General features: G+C 37.1%; 1 protein-coding gene across 1 annotated transcript in view; it reads left to right on the top strand.

The window, feature by feature from the left end:
- Positions 1-22959, top strand: part of HIBCH (3-hydroxyisobutyryl-CoA hydrolase) — an 83925-nt gene that overhangs the window by 45825 nt on the left and 15141 nt on the right. The window contains exons 7-11 of the mRNA XM_006864070.1: positions 1705-1783; positions 14101-14246; positions 17760-17846; positions 20276-20334; positions 21179-21260. Coding sequence (XP_006864132.1) covers positions 1705-1783; positions 14101-14246; positions 17760-17846; positions 20276-20334; positions 21179-21260 — 453 coding nt within the window. The remainder of the gene's footprint in view (positions 1-1704; positions 1784-14100; positions 14247-17759; positions 17847-20275; positions 20335-21178; positions 21261-22959) is intronic.

Below are 22959 nucleotides of genomic sequence, written 5' to 3'. Positions count from 1 at the left end.
TCAATAAAGCAAAAAAAAAATTATAGACTAATAAAAGTGATAATGGTTTAAGATCAAGCAAGGTGTGCACTAGGGTGGTATCCTTTTACCTTACTTGTTCAATCTGTATGATGAGCAGATACTTTAAGAAGCATCAAGCTTAGAGGAAGACTCACAACTTTCGATATGCAGATGACACAATCTTGCTTGCTGGAAGCAAAGAACACTAGAAGCATTTACTGATGAAGATCAAAGATTACAGCCATCAATATGGATTACACCTCAATGTAAAGAAAACTAAAATCCTAACAACTGGACTGGAGACATGATAAATGAAAAAGGATTGAAGTTATCAAAGATTTTATTTTGCTTGGATCTGCAATTCAAACTGACCAGTGCATTATCCTTCAGGACTTCAAAAGAGGATATTGTTGTTGTTATGTGCCGTTGAGTCGGTTCCGACCCATAGCAACCCTATACAGGGTTTCCAAGGCTGTAAATCTTTACGGGAGCAGAAAGCCTCATATTTCTTCTGTGGAGCAGCTGGTAGTTTTGAACTGCTGACCTTAAGGTTCGCAGCCCGATTCGTAACCACTACGCTACCAGAGCTCCTTAAAAGAGGATATAGCCATACATTATTTGTGGAATTCAAAGTTAATTTTAAAACGGATTGAAGCAGGTTTAGTGAGCCTTGGAGATCTCACTACCCCAGACTGAGGCAGCTCTTCAGGTCCCTTGGGTTCAAGCAAACATAGTCTGAGAAACTGCTAATCCAATCTAACCTTCTCTTGAAAAGTCCTTAGATATTCATGAACATGGCTCAAGGGCTCTTAAAAACAATACAAGGAATTATTAATATAACATGTGAAGTGCCATCGAGTCACTGTCAACTCTTAACAACTCCTTTATAGGATTTCTGAGGAACAGCTGGTGGCTTTGAACTATTGACCATGTGGTTCCAAGTCCAGTGCTGATAATTAGTAATGCCTTATTTTATGAGAAATTCTACAATCTGTATTTTGTGAAATATATGCCATCTAATTTTATGGTGCTGTGGGATAATGTGCTAGACCACAAGGTCAGTTTGAACCTCAAGCTCAGTGGTTCAAATTCACCAGCAGCTCCTTGGAAACCTATACAGGGTTGCTATGAATCAGAACTGACTTGATAGCACTTAACAACAACAACAGCAATTTTGGTAAGTATTATCAGTTGTGTCCTACTAGAATTATAACATCACCCTATTGTTGCATTTGAGAAAAATGATACTGATGAAATATAAATAAAATTTGTTCTTATTCTGTGCAAAATGTCTACAATTTGTTAAAATAGCTTGACTGTTTTTTTTTTTGTTTTTTTTTTTATGGTTTCCACTAAAAAGCAGCACTAAGTGATTCTTAGAAGAGTTGGTTTTCTATAATACTACATCTATTTTGAAATAAGAGGGAATTGGGAAACTAGGATATGAAGGATCATATAGGAATTTTACTGAAAACAACTAGAATGAAGCTATTTCAGGAATCAGGTATACCCATATAACTTTCCCCAAAATTTCTTCTGAAATGTATAGTTTAGGGTTCCCCTCAAGCCTGTCCTCTGAATCAGACAGGTTCTGTGGAATAAAAGAATAAAGATAATCCACTTGCTTTATAATATTTGTATATGAATTTGTTAATGTTTTTATTATTTTACAATATTCTAAATCCAAAATGTTTATTTCCCTAGGGAGTTGGTCTCTCAGTTCATGGGCAATTCCGAGTGGCTACCGAAAAGACTCTCTTTGCAATGCCAGAAACAGCAATTGGTAAAAAGCAAAAAATATGTATATTCATACTTATTTCAAGAATATTCTTCCTTTGATACTCTTCGGCTTACATCCTGTTACTGAAGGAATTTATAGAATCTTGTGTGACATATAATGAAAGATCTTTTAAATAGAAATAAGAATAGAAAGATAACCTAAGAGTTTTATTAGCTCTCATTGCATCTGTAAACACAAAAATAAGAATATTTAACTGGAGACACTAACAACACTACAGTTAATTTTAAATGAAAGATTATTGGGGGGAAGTATTCTAAAATTTATATTGGTGATTTATTTTGAATTAATATTTATGGTATGGGGTATGGATGAAAATTTATTATCTTATATGAGAGGGCTTTAAAAAGTTCATGGAAAAATTCCATTATCTCTTAACTCCATTTACCGCAAACTTTTTGAAGTTCCCTCGTGTAGTCATTTCTCCAGTGATTATACCTGACACATTTGTTAGTTGTCTATGTTGATCTTTATGCCAATACTACATGGTCTTGATTACTGTAGCTTAATAATAAGTCTTGAAGTCAGTTTTAGTCCTCCAGATTCGTTTCATGTTTAGTTTTTTCCTCCAACATTCATTGTTTTGGCTATATAGATCCTTTGTATTTCCATATGACTTTTAGAATGAGTTTGTACATTTCAACAACACAGAAAGTCTGCTTGATTTTTAAGTGGTGTTACCTAGGATCTTTTGATGTGCACATACAAAACAGAAAATACATATTCGTTTAAATGTCCAAAGGGCACACTTTGCAAGCCAGCCTCCTGTCTGCAGGCACACAACCTTTCTCTGTCTGTGGGCCTATGGCAAGAGCCATACTTAATTAAAGAATAAAATAAATAGAGACATATTAATCGAGGAATTAAAATAAATAAATGAGACATGGGGAAACCTGGGCATCGAAGAATTCATTGTTTTTGCAGAGCAACAATGAATTATTTTCTTTGGATGGCAAAGCCACAAGAAATATTCTATGTGCAGGCCCCTAGTTAATTTTTTTCTTTTTGAATTATTCTCTGATTTATTCATGATTTTATTAGTGTCCTTTACTTTAGATTTTGACTCTCCTACACTTTAGTATATTTTTATTAAAAGTTAGAAGCCATACATTATTTACATTTTATTTATTGTAATCTTAGGTAGTTTTAATACTGATATTAACAATATTCTTAAGATTGCTAGGAGACAGGATTTGTCAATTGAATTGCTACTAGCTTAGGTTTAGTGATTATAAACATTCTTCCTTGTAGCCTTAGTTTAAGGCAATTAAGAATATACTTTATTTAAGGCCATAAATAAGGGCTGTGGGTACAAGAATTCCTAAAAACAATTAGACTATAGATAAAGGCTATGGGTATAAACATATACTAAATAAAAAGTCTTAGACTTAGACGTTCTTAAATTAATGATCAGTAAAATAGGGAAGTTGTTTTTCATAGCCTCAGTTTCCCTGATAAGTGATGTTTTTGTAGGCTATAAACAGATAGTGTATGGAAGAAGTTAATGGAGCGTTAATTGCACCTAACAACTAAAATTAACAAGACATAACAGACAAAGGTTAAGAAACATATGTGAAGGTTTACTTGCTTCTCAGAGAAAAGAATAAATTTATGTAGGAACAAATGTTTAACTAAAAGGTTTCAAGGTACCAGAATGCCTCATATGCCTTGAGATAATGTCTCTTTGCTGTAACTTTTCATCCCTGTTGTAAATCATGAAGAATGTGCCCCAGATTTGATTGTATTTTGATGTCATTGATTACTATGAAAGCAATGTTTTTTGTAACAGTATATAAGGGGGTTGTAAGATAGAATAAGTAAGTAGAGGTAAGTAGAAGCAGAAGGAAGTAGAGGTAAGTAGAAGGAAAGAAGTAGGGAGAGGAAGGGGGAGAAGAAGGAATATGAGGTGGAGAGGAGACAAGAAAAGAATGGAGGGAGAATAGAGGGAGTAATGTAGAGAAGGAGCAGGGGAGTGGAGTAGAGAAAGAAGTAATGTAGATAATTAGGAGTAGTGTAGAAGGAAAAAGAATAAGAGTAATGTAGAGAAGGAGACAGTAAAGAAATGGAAGGAGGAGAAGCTATGAAAGAAGCAGAAGAGATGAGCAGCAGAGGAGAGAATGAAAGCAGGAGCAGGGGAAGGGAGAAAAGCAGAAGAGATGAGCAGGAAAGCAGGGAAGTAAAGGATGAGTAGGACAGTAAAGAATGAGAGAGTAGAGTAGCATAGAAATGAGAAGAATAAAGCATGTAATAAGAAGATTTTGAATTCATCACGACCCATGACTCTGTGTAATTCTTATCGCCGACGTCCGCATCAACCTTCGGAAAAAACCCTTGAAATAAATTTGCTGGTGCTGGCTCCTGGCAGGCCTAGTGTCAGCTGCTCTCTTCTCTCTCTGCCATGGCCTCTCTCACAGTTTCTCTGCTGCCAGTTTTCTGCTTCAGATCCCATGCTCCACTCATGTTCTTCCCTTTTGCTGGTTGGGATTGCTTAGAATCCTGTAGATTGGGGAGAAATGACTTCCTAATTAAAGAAACTTCAGATCCGTGAGCACAGTTTATTTCTTCACTTTACTTGTTGTTGTTGTTGTGTGACGTCAGGTCAGTTCTGACTCGTAGAGCTCCTTATAGGGTTTCCAAGGCTGTAAATCTCTATAGGAGCAGAAAGCCTCCTCTTTCTCCCACAGAGTAACTGGTGGATTCCAGCCAGCAGGTAACTTGCTATACCACCTGGGCTCCCTCACTTAGTTTAGTCTTTTACATTTCTTAGTTAGGTTTTGCAGATTTTTAGTGTATAGGTCTTGCAATCTTCATTATGAAGTATGTTTGTTTTATATTTTTTGAAGCTATTCTAAATTAAAAATTAAAAATTCAGTTTCTATTAATTGCATATATATAGCAAGAAAATTGTTTGTTGCATGTGGATTTTGTTATCCTGAAAACTTGATAAATTCATTTGCTCTAGTAGATTTAAAAAATAGATTCCATTGGCTTTCCTAAACAGACAATCATGTCTATTAAGTATGCAAATAAAATTATTAATACATATAAATATGCAAATAAAATCAGTTTTACTGTTTAATCTGGATAGCTTCTATTTTATTTTCTTGCATTAATGTACTGACTAGATCCTCCAGTACAGTGTTGCTAGAAGTGGTGAGAAATCTTGTTGCTGATCTTAGGGAAAATGTTCAGTCTTTTGCCTTATGTATGATGTTAGATCTAGTTTTTTTTTTATAGATGCCCTTTATCAGGGTGAGGAAGTTCCCTTCTATTTGTAGTATACTGAGAGTTCTTATTAGGAGCGCTTTTCTGCATCTATTGAGATGATTCTATGTTTCATTTTTTTAAATGCCTAATACTGTAAATTGAAGGAGCTCTGGTAGCATAATGGTTACGAGTCGGGCTGCTAACCTGAAGGTCAGCCATTTGAAACTACCAGCTGTACTGTGGGAGAAAGATGAGGCTTTCTGCTCCCATAAAGATTTACAGCCTTGGAAACCTATACTGAGTTGCTGTGAGTTGGAACTGACTTCACGGCACATAATCACCACCACCACCAATATTGTAAATAAAGTAATTAGTTTTTCAAAATTAAACCAACCCTGCATTGCTAGAATAAATCTCATTCTGATGTGTTATTTATTTTTATCTATTATTGAATTTGATTTACTAAAATTTTCTCTGGAATTTTTGCATTTGTGTTCATGAAGGATGTTCTGTGGTTTTCATGTAATGGCCTTGCTTTGTTTTGGTATCATGATAATGTTGGCTTCAGTTTCTTGATGTGTATAGGATTGATGATTTTTTTTTTTTCATTTATTTTTATTTCTACTCTGATTTCTGTTATTACCTTTTTTCTTCTTTCTCTAATTTCTTGAGGCAAAAGTTGAGTCACTGATTTAAGACCTGGGTGTAGAATTCTAAATTGATAGGTTTTGAAATTTTTGTATTTTTAAACCATGTTGTTTTCTTACTTCCCATGAAAAGCATATTGTCTTTATATTTGTTTCTTTATAAGTGTCTTTTTTTTCCTCCTTGAAACTCTTAAATGTTTTTCCCTTGTTACTGATTTTGAACAACTTAAAGTGCCTTGATTTAAATTTTTTCATGTTTCTTATATACTTGGAGTTTTTTGAGCTACTTGGTTCTGTGGGTTTATAATTTTTGCCAAGTTTAGAACAATTTTTGCATTATTTACTTCACATATTTTTCTGTCCTCTCACCCGCTTTTCAGTATATTTACAGAGTAACTGCTGAGGCTGCTTATGTACAATCAAGTAACTTGTGGGGTTTGGTGTCTTGGTTTGGAATTTAAGCTTATGGTTTCACGAAACATCCCAGTTAAATTGACCTTACAATGAGTTAAATTGTCTGTTCTACCTTCTGGTTTTTCACATAGTGCCTGGGGACTTAAATACTTGGGAGTGGTCATGCAAGGCTCAACAGTTGGTTTTTTATTTGTCTGGAACAATAGAAGAAGGGGAGAGTCAGGAATAGGAGGAGGATATGGAAATGTGTGGTTAATGAAAAACAGATCTATAGTATTCTGTTCAAAAGGAGAGAAATGCAGACCAGAAATTCAGATTTTTATGGACCGGACATTGTTTTGTTCTGTTGTGCTCGCTATGAGTTGGTAATGGCACCTAACAACAACAAACCAGATATTCTGGACCTGGGAGGCTGAATAAAAGCCTAAAAGTATATCCCTGAGATAATGTGTCAGACTGAAAAGTCATTTGAATTGCAAGGTCAGTGGTTCAAGCGCACCAGCTGCTCTTGGAAACCCTATACAGAGTCGCTATGAGTCAGAGTTGACTCAACAGCACATAACAACAACAATGTTATACACAAGGCAGTCTGTTATTCAAACTGGGAAAGCAAACATTAGAAAGATCTGACCTCAGGGAAATTTGTATTGGTGCTATATTCTTCTGAGCTATATATAAGGAGAAAATAAAGTCCAGTGTAAATTAAAATTCCTTCATGCTGTGTCTTTAAAAAATAAAGTTGGATTAAGGAGCTCTGGTAGCGTAGTGGTTACGAATTGGGCTGCGAACCTTAAGGTCAGCGGTTCGAAACTACCAGCCGTTCTGTATGAGAAAGATGAGGCTTTCTACTCCCGTAAAGATTTACACCCTCGGAAACCCTGTACAGGGTCGCTATGGGTCAGAACTGACTTGACGGCACTTAACAACAACAACAAGTGCTGTTGAGTTGGTTCTAACTCATAGCAAACCTATTTAAAGTTTCCAAGGAACTGCTCTTGGGTTTGAACTACCAACTTTGAGGTTAGCAGCCCAGTGCTTGTCCTACAGTGCCACATCCAGGACTCCAAGCAAATCACCTAAGTCTTCTCTTTTTGTATCCTTATTAGTAGTGCTGAGCTTTCTTTTGGGATGAGATTCAGTTACCTGGAAGCAGTTTGCTCCTTTTTGGCCTTTCAGGATTTACTGTGTGGGTCTAAATCAGTGTTTTGGTTTGGACTCATTATTCCTCAGTACAGAGGCAAGATTCTTTTTTGTATTCTAGCCAGTTCCTCAGGAATCATAACTCTTTCCACTCTGGTTGGTAGGAACAGGCACTGTTACCAACCAGCTCTGTGTTTCCATGTATCTGTTTTCATAGTTGGTTCAGGTAGGAGGGTCAGTCTTGTTCCCAGTAGCTTCCTCTGTAATCCATTTTGTGTGGTTCTTTCCAAGGCATAAGGTATTTCTTCAAAAGATGTGTTGATCATTAGTAAGCTGAATGCTTAAGGAAGACCCTAAGTAGCTTTACAGAGTTTGTTCTTTGAAATTCTTTCTGTTCTGGAAATTTTAACAGTTAAGTTTTTTTTTCAAATCAGGGACACTGCTGGGCCTGAAAGCTCTTCAAGGTACAGAACTGGAGCAGTGGTAGTTGTTGTTATGTGCCAGTGGAGTTGGTTCCGACTCATAGTAACCCTGTACAGAGTTTCCGAGGCTATAAATCTTTATGGGAGCAGAAAGCCTCATCTTTCTCCTGCGAAACAGCTGGTAGCTTCGAACTGCTGACCTTAAGGTTCACAGCCTGATTCATAACCAGTACATTACCAGAAATCCTTGGTAGGGTTTCCCTTTGTATTTTCTGTTTCTTAGGGATCATTGTCCTTGATTGTTTATGTTCAGTGTCTTGAAGTCTTTCTTTCCATATGTCTATTTTTATAATTATTTCAGATAGGAGGCTATATCTGGTCCATGATTCCATCTTATCCAAAATGTAGTTCTCCCAGATAGCTTCTCTAGATTGGATCATTAAGGAGGCTGTCTGATGAGAAGAATGACAAGAGGAAGCCAGTTATATTAAGATTTGAAAGAGTATTGTGATACTGAAAAAAAAAAGTTCAAAGTCTCTAAGATGAGAATTAACTTTGACTATTGAAGAAACAAAATGGAGGCAATGTATCTAAATTGAGTACAAGAGAGATATGGCATACTTTTAAAAAGGTACATGGGGGCTCATGAATAGGTACACAGGATACTCTGCTGAAGAGTTTAGGTTTAAACTTCAGCATGAAGGGAAGCCATTGGGGAATGGAAAGCAGGGAGTGGCATGCTCTGGTTTATATTTTAATATCATTCTGGCTAATATGAGGATAATGGATGTATGGATGCAAGAGTAGGAACTGGGAGACGGTTAAAGAAATCATGGCATTAACCAGTATAGAATTCTAAACTGTGCTGTCTAGTATACTAGTCACTAGTCACATGAGGCTATTTAAGTAAAATTAAATTTAAATAAGATCAGTTTAGTTCCTCACATGCACCAACCATATTTCAAGTGTTTAAAAGTCATATGACTTATTTAGACACCACAGATTATAGAACATGTTCATCACAATAGAAAGTTCTACTGGACAGCACAAGTCTAAAGAGAGAATTGTGGCTTGGAGTAGCGTGAGAGCACCGAGCTGGAACAGAGTAGATAGATTGAAAGATATTTTAAGTAGAGTTAACTGGGATGCTGATGTGAGAAATCAGAAGTAACTCCATGGTGTCTAGAGTAAGCTGCTGAATGGATGAGGCCAACTAGGGAAGGAGCAGTGTGATTGGAGTGCTGGAAATGAAGAGTTGTGTTCTGGTAATGTTGTATTGGAGATGGTTATGCGAAGAGGGCAAATTTAAGATTTTAGCATTCCAGGAAAAAGGCACAACAGCACAGAGATTTGGGAATCGAATCAACATATATATGTTACAAGCAGAGGTTAACATGCCTGGCTGCTAACTGAAAGGTTGGAGATTCAAGGCTACATAAAATTACCTCAGAAGGAATCCTTGTGATACACATCTAAAAAACCAGTCATTGGCATTCCTGTTCTATTGGGACATATGCGGGGTAACCATGAGTCAAAGTTGACTCATCAACAGCTGCTTGTTTTTTGTTTTTTAAAAGCCATACAAGCTGAGGAAAATGTGTATATAGGAAAGAGGAAGTAGTCTAAGAGCAAGCCTAAGCCTGGCAGCATTTAGAGGTCAAGCAAAGGAAGTGGGACTAGCAAAGCAGCTATTGAGACAGGGGGCAGGGCAGAAAGAGAAAATGTACCATAGAAGTAAGAAAGTCTTTCTGGATGGAGGATGTGATCACTTGGACAGAATGCTACTGAATGTTAAGGCAGGAAGGAATATAGAATGTTGGATGAAATGAACGAAGACCAGAGTGGATGGAGTATAGTGAGTAGGTGATGGAGGCATCAAAGACTTTAATTAAGATGTTTTTTGTGTAAGAGAAACAAGGTAGCTACTGATGTAGCTACTGATGTGTTATAAGCAGTGGAATATAAGAATTTGATTAATATTCATGTATTTAAAAGATCATTCTGGCTATTGTGCAGAGAAGCATTTGGAGAAGAGTCAGTTGTAGTAATGATGGATATGGATGGATATGATTTGTTGTAATTTGGTAAAATCAGCAGAATTGTCTTAGCCTCTTCTTGTTAGATACCAGTAGAGCCTGCTCCGACTCATAGGAACTCTGTGTACTCCTTTCTAAGGTGCACTCTGGATGTACTTCTTCCAAGACAGGTAAGGTCTGGTTGCAGCCAATGGTGCTTTAAATATTCTTCACCAACACTGTAATTCAAATGCACCTATTCTTCTACAGGCTTCCTTATTTATTGTCCACCTTTCAAATGCATATGAGGTGATTGGAAATACCATGGTTTAGGGCAACAGTCCTGGTGTGGTGCTGTGGGTTAATGAGCCAGACTTCAAAGCCGTTTGAACTGCAAGGTCACGGGTTCAAGCTTACCAGCTGTTCCTCGAAAACCCTCTACAGGGTCGCTATGGGTTGGAATTGACTCCATGGCACTTAACAACACCACCTTAGTCCTCAAAGTGACCTCTTTGAACTTTAATGTGTTAAAGTGGTTTTTTTGCAGCATTTTAAAAATTGCTGCTTCCTTGAGTGCTGATTGTGGATCCAAGCAAATGAAGTATTTTCTTCATTTTGACAACTTTAGTCTTTTCTTCATGTATCATGATGTTGTTTATTGGTTCCCTTGTGAGGAATTTTACTTTTCATTGAGGAACATTCAAGACCGTTGTCTTGGTTTTTCTTTCTTCAGTAAGTTTTTCAAGTCCTCTTAGCTTCCAGCAGTGAAGATTGTGTCATCTGCATAGTGCAGGTTGTTAATGAATCTTCCTCCAATCTTGATGCCATGTTCTACGTCATATAATTCAGCTTTTGGATTATTTGCTTAGCATACAGAATGAATAAAGATGGTAAAGGATATTACCCTGGCACACACCTTTCCTGATTTTAAGCCATTTAGTATCCTCTAGTGCTAGTTCTAAGAGCTCTGGTAGCGTAGTGGTTACGAATCGGGCTGTGAACCTTAAGGTCAGTGGTTCGAAACTACCAGCCGCTCCACAGGAGAAAGATGAGGCTTTCTACTCCGGTTCAGATTTACACCCTCGGAAACCCTGTACAGGGTCGCTATGGGTTGGAACCGACTCAATGGCACTTAATAATAACAACAACAACAGTGCTAGTTCTATTATTGGAGTCCTGGTGTGGCGCTGGGGGTTAGTGTACCACACTGCAAAGCTGTTTGAACTACAAGGTCGGTGGTTCAAGCTCACTAGTTGCTCCTTGGAAACCCTATACAGGGTTGCTATGGGTCAGAACCAGCTCAACAGCACTTAACAAGAACAAGTTCTATTATTGGAGTCCTAGTGTGGCATTGTGGGTTAGTGTGCTGGACTGCAAAGTCAGTTTGAACTGTAAGATTGGTGGTTAAAGCTCACCAGCTGCTCTTTGGAAACCCTATACAGGGTTGCTCTGGGTCTGACTTGGTGGCACGTTCTTTTAATGATCTATATAACAGTTTCCTCATGAGCACAATGAAGTATTCTTGAATTCCCATTCTTTTCAGTGCCCCCAATAATTCATTCGGATCCACACAGTTGATTGTTTTTGCATAGTCAATAAAACACTACTAAACATCTTCCTGGCATTTTTGCTTTAGTCAGGATCCATATAATGTCCTTTTCTGAATTTGACTTGAATGTCTGGTAACTCTTTGTTGATGTACTGCTGCAACCATTTTGAATTATATCTTCAGCAAAATGTTACTTTTGTGTGATATAAATAGTATTGTTTGTGTGATATAAATGTATTGTGTGAGTTCCACATTCCTTTGGGTCACCTTTCTTTGGAATGGGCACAAATGTGGATCTTTTCCAATTAGTTTGGCATAGATGAGTGAGTGCCTCCAACGTTATATCAGTTTGTTGAAACATTTCAATCTGTATTCCTTCAATACCTGGAGTCCTGTTTTTTGCTAGTGCCTTCAATGCAGCTTGGACTTCTTCCTTCAGTACCATAGATTCTTGATCATATGCTACCTTTTGAAATGGTTGGACACTGACTAATTCTTTTGATAGAGCAACTCTGTATTCCTCTCATTTTCTTTTGATGCTTCTTGCATCATTCAGTGTTTTCCCATGGAACCTTTCCATATTGCAAGTAAAGGATTGAATTTTTTCTTCAGTTCTTTCAGTTTGAGAAATGCTGAGCGTGTTATTCCCTGTTGGTTTTCTAATTCTAGGTCATTGCACATTTCATTATAATACTTTGTTGTCTTGAGTGGACTTTTGAAATTTTCTGTTCAGCTCTTTTACTTAGTTTCTTAGTGCTTGCTATAATGGAAGAATGACAAATGGGTGGCTTTTACAAACAATTTTATTTTTATATGTAGGAGGCTAAATGTTTACATTTAGGGCACTAGTCTTTTCTTTCTTTTGGTCTTGGGGAAGATCGTTGTCTCTTTCAGCTTCTCTGGTCCTAATTTCCATGGCAGTCTTCATGTGGCATCTACCCCCCTTTGTCCTTGCTTCTGTATCTAATTGGCAAATTTTGTATCTCAAAAGTGATTGACGTAAGATACACTGAAATAGCCTCATTAATATAGTAAGAGAATCCCTGAAATTACCTTTTGTATAGGATTTACAAAGTATTTTTTGGGTGGAACACAATTCAGTCCTTATCAGTGAGTTAATCACTGTAGGGGCTGGGGGTGGTAAGGGAGAAGCAGGTGTCAATAATGGATGATTGTTCCTTTTACTGAGATGGGTAATCCTGGAGATAGACTAAGAGAAAGTGGGAGGGAGGTCCTGAGTTCAACTTTAGTTTAGGTGCTAAGAGATATTTGTATTTGTAGACTGCTTTAATTTTAGGAACATCTGTCAAGTTGAACTGGAGGGAATTTGTGTTAGTGTGTTAATCTCAACTTCATTAAATGCAGTAATCTTAGAATTGTTGTAGTAGTTATATGGATTATATACACTTAACAACAACAATAGTTTAAGGCCCTGGTTGTTATTAAGTACCTTCTTAACGACCCTGTATAGGGTTTCTGAGGAGCGGCTGGTAAGGTCAGTGACCTTTCAACTCAAACGACCCTGCGGTCCAGTGTATGATCCCACAAAATAATGTTCTGGCAGTTATTTGCATATATGCCATTTTCAGTTGTTACTATTAGAGTAAGGGAATTGAAAAAAAAATAAGATTAAGAAAATAGTAAATTCAAGTGATTTTAGTATGTATTGTTGTTGTTATGTGCTATTGAGTTGGTTCCGACCTATAGCGACCCTCTATAAGTTTTCGAGCAGCAGCTGGTGAGCTTAAACCGCCAATCTTGTGGTTCAAACTGACTTCGCAGTCCAGTGCATTAACCCACAGTGCCACACCAGGACTCCTCAGTATGTATACACTTGTTTATTGGGAACACAGTGTCTCCATATGGTAAGTACTGGATTGCGAACCACAAGGCCTATGGCAAGGCCTATGGCTGGAGCTCACCAACTGCTCTGAGGGAGAAACATGAGACTTGCTGCTGCAAAGATTTAATAAGCCTTGAAAACCCTACACAGGGTTACTGTGAGTTGGAACCGACTGTACAGCATTTACTCAAGGATGAAGTACAGAAGGATTAGGTAAAAAGGAGGAATGGAAACCAGAGATACCAAGGAATTGGGATAAGTGATGTAACAAAGTGTAGGAATTGCAGTTAATGGCACAAAGCAAGATGTTTGTGAATTTGGTGAATGGAAAACTGATCTTCCCCCAATTCACAATAAGAAGTTTAAAAAAAATGTGTATAGACCTAGATGGAGGAAAAGAAATACTTACACATTTTAGCAGGACTAATGTTTATCATATTCAATCTTTAAATATTTCAAATATTAGATAACTAAGTTTGTGAAGTAATTGAAAAGGGAATAATGAATTTTCCTATAATGTATCAGCCTTTGTTGTTGTGTTGTTGAGTTGATTCTGACCCTTAGTAACCCTGTATAGGGTTTCCAAGGAGCAGTTGGTGAGCTTGAACCACCAACCTTGCAGTTCAAACAACTTTGCAGTCTGGTGCATTAACACACAGTGCCACACCAGGACTCCATCGGCCTTTAAAGGAACTATATATTTCCGTTGCTTAACATTTGTGTAATTTTTTTTCAATTTTTATTCCATAGATTCATAGAAAATAATTCATAATGGGAAATTTTAGGTAATGTTTACTTAACAGTTTTAATATTTAAAACATTTTGCCATCAAATACTTCATTGATTTCTGTAGAAATGAGACATGAAAATGTTAAAAAAAATATATAACAAAGCACAAAATATGCAAGTGTTTTGTGAAATTGACTATATATTTTGACCTGAATATGTTTAGTACAGAGTCAAGCTCCAGAGAGAAAAAGCTATCTGATCTGAAGTAAAGATTTAACTGTATTTAGCTCTTTCATTTAAAACATTGTTATCTTTTTCTGCTATATTTAATTGCAGGGCTATTTCCCGATGTAGGTGGAGGTTATTTCTTGCCAAGACTTCAAGGAAAACTTGGTTACTTCCTTGCTTTAACAGGATTCAGACTAAAAGGAAGAGATGTGCTAAAAGCAGGAATTGCTACACACTTTGTCGATTCTGAAAAGGTAATTATTTGGATGATGTCATTTTGTGTTGTGGGGGTAACTAGTATCACATGGGGAGGCAGTGTAAGGAGTGGCTGAGATCACAGGCTTTTGGTAGACATGGATGTGAAACCTTGGATCTATTATATGTAGCTGTGTGATCTTGGGGAGGGTACTTAAGCTCTCTAAATTCTCAGTGCCTTCTTATTTAAAATATATAAAATGGAGAGAGTAATACCTGGATTCAGGTATTATTCAGGATTTAGGACTGTTTTGTCCAGCACACATTATGACTCAGTGGGTATTTCTTAAAGAAGAATTAGTATCTGTAAAGGAAAGTAATGTCTATTTTTTAAGTCTTAGTATATAAAAATCTAAATTTATATGTAAAAAAATAGGCTTTTTATGTTATAATGGCCTTTTTTTTTTTTTAGAGATTCTCTTGGTTGTGAGTTCCCCTAGTGCTTTTAAAACAGACTTTCTGCTGCAGTTATAAAATATGGTCTTATAACTTTTCTAAAGCATATATATAAGTTGCTCATTAGGCATTAGTTAACTTACCTTTTTTAAAAAAACAACGGTATGGCCATTTTTGTTAATACAGAATAGCACAGTGGAAAAGAAAATGTAGACAGTTGTCTGAGTATATATTGTAGATTGAATTTAGTATCCTTGGCCCCTAGTTTCCCCATTTCCAAAATGGGGATGGCAACACTACCATAGTATTTGGAACTCCTTGTGTTAACCTATAATGGAAAAAATTCAATTCAAGGTGATTTTGTTCCAGATTTTCTAGTAAGATACATGGGATTTATAGTGTTTCAACTGTTCAAGCTCTTTCTGATTTACTGGCTTTATCCTGAGCCATGAGGGAGGTGAGCTTGCTGGTCTATCCTAGGTTACTGGAGCTGTGGGATGAAGTCAGAGTCCCAGGAATCACTGTGAAGATATCCAAAATTGAGAAAGATATGTTTGGGATAGAATATTATAAAAATTAGAAATTTGATGTGAAGTGCTTCGTTTGTCATTTTTATTGTAAGTGCTGTTGGAGTTGGTTCTGACTCATAGCAATCCTGTATAGCAGGAGTGGGGAACCTTTTTTCTGCCAAAATTTAAAACATCATTCATGGGCCATACAAAATTATCAACTTAGAAGTTAGCCTGCTTTATTTGGTCACACATTTAATTTAATTAACTTACCCTTAGTGTGATGGCTGGAACTGCAGTTGCCTTGGCAGGGCCAGACCAAATGATTTTGAGGACTTTATATGGACTGCGGGCTGGATGTTCCCCACTCTTCTATATAGGATTTCCAAGGAGCAGCTGTTGGATTTGAACCACTGACCTTGTGGTTAGCAGTCCAGTGCTTATCCTACATGAGGTATCCTGTTTTGTCATTAACTAAAATAAATGCTCAAATCTTGAGTAGTGTTAATATTTTTAATACAGCAGTTTATATGTAGATTTTTGAGGTGACCAGGGTTTTTCAGAGTCTTTTACAATGTGCACTATGACCCACTGAAACATTCTTCTGCGTGAGGGTACTGATGCCAAAGGTGATATTAACAGTTGTACTATTTTCTTAATCACTTGTTAAGTGCCATCGAGTCAGTTCCATAGGGTGTCCGGGGAGCAGCTGGTGGGTTTGAACCTCTGAACTGGTGGTTCGCAGCCCTCCAGGGCTTATTCTACTGTGTCACAGCAGGACTGTTAATCCATTATGATGCTTTTTTCTCATTCTGTCTTTTCTGGCCTTCCAAAAACCAATGCAGTAAGACAGCTGGATATAAAATGGTTTGTTAGCTGATGGAATTTTGTTGGCAAATTTTATAAATTAGCTTTGGTGATTTTTGTGTTGGTAAGTCTTGGTCATGTTTCCTACAGTTATAGACCCTATCATGGTAAGGAGTATATGAAGAGGAATGTTGTCCCTATACACTGTGATGAGGGCCGTCCATCAAGTTTACTGGTCTTCCCCCATGTTCTGGGCATGCTCAGTCACATTCAATGGGTTCTCCTGAGCTGTAACAGGAACCAATAATGGGCATTCCGTTTTCTGCCTTAGAAGGACACTTATGATGATGGTGGAATTTAGTGCAAGATGGGAGAAAGAGTTGTTGATTCACAACTTTTTTCCTTTTTGTCAGCTTGTCCAGTAATACCTGCAGTGGGCAGACTGCCATCCACAGGGCGAATAGAAGATGCAGAAATAAGTAGTATACTTTGGGAAGGGGGCTAGAGACGAATACAAAAGAATTGTAAAATCAAAACACAAAGAAAATACTTATATTTAGAGTGGCCTAAACTTGTGTGTGTGTGTGTGTGTGTGTGTGTGTGTGATCATAGAGATTGCAATTCAGCTGGGCCTTAAAGTATGGTAGGATTTTTATAGACAAGGATTATCAGGAAAAGGCATTCTATCCTAAATAGAGGAAACAATGAGAAACATAAGGGGCTGGAAAACATTATGTTAAAAGCATATTTTTTACTATATCTCAGACAAAAGTACCATTTTACCAAGACATGAGATTTTACCAAGACATAAGATAAATGAGGACTATCACCCACCACTGCCTACTGCCATGGAGCTGATTCTGACTCATAGGGATCCTGTAGGGCAGAGTGGAACTGTTCCTCTGGGTTTCTGAGACTGTAAATCTTTACAGAAACAGACCAGCCTTGTCTTTGTTCCACAGAGTGACTGGTGGCTTGAAACCACTCACTGATCTTGCATTTAGTAACCCATTACGTAACCCACTGCTTCTTCAGGACTCCTTGTGAGTAGTATGTTGTTGATAAGTGCTGTTGAGTTGTTTTTGACTCATAACGACCATGTGTATAGGGTTTCCAAGGGCAATTGGTGGGTTTGAACCACCAGTCTTGTGGCTAGCAGTCTAGTGCTTACCCTTACAATGCCATACCAGGACTCTATGAAAAGTATTGCTGTTAAGTGTCATCAAGTCAGTATTGACACACACAAACCCTGTATAGGATTTCTGAGGAGGAGCTGATGGGTTTGAACCCCTGACCTTGTGGCTAGCAATCCAGTAATTATCCTACAGTGCCACACCAAGAAATGTAGATGCATTAAAGTTAAGTCAAACAAAATATATACTTCAGATCTTTGATCACAATATTACATTTCAAATACTCTATGTTGTTGTTGTTGTTAAGTGCCGTCAAGTTGGTTATAACTCATACTGACCCTGTATAGCTTTTCTGAGGAGCGGCTGGTGAATTTGACCTTGCAGTCCAGTGCTGTATTCCACAGCGCTGTACCAAGACTCCATAGCTAGTCAATAGCTAGAGGGGAATATCTATTTTTCCTAGATTTCTTTGAATTGTATCTCTTCCTTTCAAGGGATTATGCATTTGGTCAACTTCAGTAAAAATTTCCTTCATGGACTAAGGTGAAGAAAGAATATATGATTTTAAGATGAAACGCTAAAAAAAAACCATGATATTTAAAAAAATTAAGCTTTAGATATTTCTAAAGGGTTTCAAATCTACTTTTTTTTTTTTTACTCCCTTCAGTTGGACATGCTAGAGGAAGATTTGTTAGCCCTGAAATCTCCTTCAGAAGAAAAGATTGCAAATGTTTTAGAAACTTACCAAGCAAAGGTAATCTTGTCAACATTCCTACCACAGATTTTAATTCTCGGGAAATATTGAACACCTGGCATTGTGGGTATACATAAATGTACTGAGGATTTGTTTACTGTACAGCTGAATGGGAGGATCAGTGCTTCACAGTGATGAGAGCAGCCATTGGCTATGATGGCTTCTTTCCTGTGCAGCTGTGCAGCTTCCCTGACACAGGACTTACAGGGCAGGTGGAGCCTTACACTCAGCCTTTTCTAGGGCTTTTCACAACACAGAGTGGTGGTTAAGTGCCATCAGTGGGTTCCAGCTCATAGTGAACCCCATACACGGTTTCCAAGGAGTGGTTTATGAGTCTAAACCACTGACCTTTTGGTTAGTAGTCAGTGCTATAGTACCACATCAAAATGTGATGGATGTGCACTCCCTCCTAAAAGTCCACTAAAATGCTAATAAGCGGGTGCAAGGAGGAGAGAATAAATATTTAAAGGCAGACAGAACTGAAGAGGAAGCAGTGGCAGATATAATGTCAACAGTTTGGAAGCTTGAAAGCAGAAGGATGGAGAGTCACATAATTTAGACCTGAGAATGCTAAAATCTTACCCTTAAATGAAAGAAGTGAGTAAGAAGCAAGGTAGTTCTTGCTATTGGCCCTTAGAAAGATACCAGGTCCCTCTGAAGACCAGGGTATGGAGTAGCACTGGAAACCAGGAAGATTTTTTTATATTTTTGTTATGAGCAATTAGAACTTCCAAAAGTGCAGCCAGGAACAGCTACCCTCCTCCCCTAACCTGGCAGAAGAAGAGAGATTTCTTCAGGAGACTGAATTGGACAGGTCTAGCTGAGGGCAGGGATGGGAGGTTCTTTACTAAAAATAAGGGAAAACCTCTAGTCCTTTTGTCATCTTAGCTTCCCAAACCAGCTAACACACTTTGAATTAAAGAGAAAAACTGCAGACACTGACTTTCAAGGCCCCTAAGGACACACCAGCTCCCTGTCTGATCATCTTATAGTGCACTGGACAATTGGCAAGTTGGTAATTGCAATCAACATTACACGCAAAAACTTCCTATGGTACTTTAGAATTCGACCAGTAGACAAGTGTCACCAGGCATTGAGGGGAAAGCTTGGACATAGAAAATAGGTATTAAATGGAGAGAAAACAAATAGAACTATTATCCAGACAGTTCAGTATGTAATTACTAGAACCTCGAAAGGAAAGCAATAGAACGTGTGAAATACGTAGAGAAGTAGTGTTAAGAAATGTACCCCAGACTGAAGAACCCTGCATCTACAGATGGACAAAGTCTATTGAGCGCTCAGCACAATGAATATGAATCTGGAACAGAAGAAGGTTTTTCCAGTGATAGAGAATGTTGGCACTGTTTTTGATCAAAGTGATTTAAAACTGAGAAGAGTAAGCTAACTAAGTGAAAGAACACATTTTTTTTTTTTTAAGTCCTTTGAGTTTAGAGTATTCAGTAACAGTGTGAAATTTATAGGGATAAGTGAAGACCTTGCACTTGAGTCCAAATTACCAAATTCCTCAGAACAAGATGGGAGAAGGATAGCTTGCAATGACTTTTTTTTTTAAAGTGAGGTTATTTTAACTGATTGCACCTCATTGTAAATCAGTAGCATTATGGGACTGCCCCAGACTAACCCAGAATTAGTTATATAAGTAAAAGGATTGTGTCCAGACCAAACAAGAGCATGGATATTCGTGACATACTTTGTTATGATCCATCTTCTCTTGTGGTTAAGGTATGTATTCCACACTATCACAATGACCTTGATAAAATGGAATTTGACCTGGATTGTGAGGGAGCGCAAAACATGCTGTGTAAAGCTTAAGGTGAAAGAGGGATTAAATGAGCTATAAACATGAGCCCAAGATGGCTGATTTTTTGGTCCAGAATTAAAAACAAATTAGTGCAGTTGGTTAAGCACTTGTGCATTGTTCCTTCCTTAGGCACAGTGTTCTTTCCTTACAGGTTAGTGCTGCTGGTGTGGTAGAGACGTGGCTGGAATTTGTAAAATGAAAATTTGTGTAGGTTGACCTCTCAGCTTTCGACTAATCCTTAAATGTGCTGATGTATATTATCTAAATAAAAATTTGTTGTTATTGCTAAGTGCCATCATGTCGATTCCAACATATAAACCTGGCATAGGGTTTCCAAGGAGTGGTTGGTGAGCTTGAACGGCCTACCTTGCGGATCAAACTGACTATGCAGTCCAGCTCATAACTCACAGCACTTCTGAGAGCTGTCTGAATAAATGCTGTCTGAATTTTGAATATATGGTGATAGTTGTTTCTAAAGAACTGTTAGATATAATTTGAGTGGACGTGATAATCTATCACAATGTGTATCATTCATTATGAGATTTTTAAGAATTTAAAGATGATTTTAGTTACTTCAGATTGATTAAAGGCTTTTCTTTTCAAACAGTCCAAGATTGATCAAGACAAGCCTTTCATACTGGAGGAACACATGGATAAAATAAACAGGTGCTTACAAAGAGATTTTAAATATATCTATCCCTTTGGAAAGACTGTTTTAAATTGAATTTGCTAACATTGCAATTCCATTGTGTTTGAACTTTATATAATTAAAGTAACAAAATTTGAGATTAGATAACACTGGATTTTTCGTTTACCTTTGAAAGTCACTTCTTTTCCAGCTTCTTTGTTGTTGTTAAGTGGCATTGAGTCGGTTCTGACTCATACATAACAACCCTGTATAGGGTTTCTGAGGAGCGACTGGTGGGTTTGATCCACTAATCCTGTGGTTCAGTGCTTATCCTGTAGTGCCACACCAATTAACTATAAAGTAATCTATGCTTATTCATTTTAGTGAAAACATTTTTTTTTTAAGGGGGGGAGAAAGGCTAGAAAATAACAATTGAATTAGCCTATATTTTATCCTTTAAAGCCATCTCTGAATTTCTTAATCAGCTGTCAGCAGAAAGTTCTTGAGCAATGAGCTAAGAGATGAAAAGTTTTATTTAAGGAAATGGAGGAAAACAGGAAACTATTGGAATGTAAAGCACACCCATGTTTTCAATTTAAAGCATTGGTTTTTCACACTTAAGATAATTATTTTTATGTAAGTATACTAAATATATGAAATCAAAGGAAAATTTAAGTTTTATTTCTCATTAGTGAAGGTAGACTGTGCATACTTTCCCATAGAGGTCATGTTCTATTTTGTTATCTTATCAAATAGGTTGGGAAATGTTTCACTATTGAAATGACTGGTAGAAGAAGAGAGAAGTTTGTGTTCAGTCTCCTTGGTATGTGAGAAGCAGGAAATTACTTGCACATTGATATAATTCTGTTTCCTTTTTTATAGTTGTTTTTCAGCCAATACAGTGGAACAGATTATTGAGAATTTACAGCAAGATGGTTCATCTTTTGCCCTAGAACAGCTAAAGGTAAAGTATTGATCTTTTCTGTCCTAAGTATTCTTGTGAGGGCTGCCATTGCTCTGGTTCTGACATAGTCCACTGCATTGTCTTTAGATGAACTTAGGTGCGCCTCAGAAAGTTCTGCAGAACCTTGACCCACACCTGAGTACCTTGTCTGTATGTTGAGGATAAAGTCATACTGTTTCTGGTCCTTTGAAAGTTAACAGGAGGACTTCAGTAAGTGTGCTTCATCTCCAATAGTCCGCATAGGTGATCCCACAGGGAAAGCTTTAGGAACTATGTATTAGAAGAGTTGGGTTAATGGAGAATAGTCATCCTGTAACATATTGTAATTATGACATTAATCTATAGATTCTATTTAAACAGAAGTCTTAAAAATTTTGACCCATTTGAAACTACCAAGAGGCTCCCTCTATAGCCATAACTGAGTAATATTATGCAGCATTTCTCAGTGTTAGGCAGATTTTGATCTTTGTACAGCATAATTTAATTGATGATAGCAATGTATTTGAATAAAATAGAAGAAAAGCCATTTTGTGTGAGTTCACGTTGGTACTAACATACTTGCATATGATATCTAGACCATTTCAGACTTCTAGACAAACAAGGGAATGGTGTTTTAGCTTGTCTTCATCTGATAGTAGTTTTCAGTTTTACAGAACTAATGATAGTATTCCTGTTGTCAGGGATCTTAATGACAAAAAAATTTAAGAAGTTATTACCTGAGAAAATGATAATAGTCATAAATTATTGTAGGTAAACCTAACTCACAAAAGTAGATTATCATGAACAATTTTTAGAGATGTTTGTATAAATATGTTATTGTTGTTAAAGGCTGTGAAGTCATTTCCGACTCATAGCAACCCTGTATAGCATTTCCAAGGAGCAGCTGATGAGCTTGAACCACTGACCTTGCAGTTCAAAGTGATCATGCAGTCCAGTGCATTAACCCACAGTGCTACATTTCAAAGATTCTGACTTTAAGTTGGTTCTCAATATATATTTAGTGATAGGAATTTCTTAGCAACAAGCTTAGCAATTTCATTAGAAAATAGGTAGCACTTTACAGTATCAGCTGTATTATGTGATTTTGCAGCAGTACAGATAATACAGCTTACCTTATTTTAAAACCACTGGTGTTACCTCAAAACTAAAGTGTAGGAACCAGATAGATTTTCCGTTTCCTTCCATTCTCCTGGCCATATGATCATTGTACATTTAGGAAGCAGTGCTTGGTCAGGTCAACCACCTACCACAATTAGAATAAAATAAACACTCTCATTTGGGAGGACAGGCTTAGTTGATGTTCAGCTCTGATTAATGAAGGTGGTTCAGAAATACTGGTTAGTGATGACATGTTGTGAGAAAGACTTCCCACCAAGTCTTGACAGAGCTTATATGCAGAGCTCATTTTAAGTTTGTCATAATCAAACACCAAATATATCCCTGGAGCACACTATGGTTGTTATTGCCTCACTGAAAGGTTTGCAGATCGAGTCTTTGAACAGATTTAAGGAAAGATTAAGATTAAAGATATAAAGAGTATTTCTTAATATCTATAATAAACCTTTTATTAATCTATAATAAACAACATTCTTATCAACGGAGAAAAGATGGAAGTTGTCAAGGACTTCATTCTTCTCGAATCAACTATCAATACTCATGGAAACAGCAGTCAAGAAATCAAATGATGTATTGCATTAGG

This window comes from Chrysochloris asiatica, unplaced genomic scaffold (genome assembly GCF_000296735.1).
Source record: "Chrysochloris asiatica unplaced genomic scaffold, ChrAsi1.0 scaffold00059, whole genome shotgun sequence".
Lineage (NCBI taxonomy): Eukaryota > Metazoa > Chordata > Mammalia > Afrosoricida > Chrysochloridae > Chrysochloris > Chrysochloris asiatica.
Note: the sequence above shows the minus strand (reverse complement) of the source record. Positions and strands in the feature narration are given on the sequence as shown.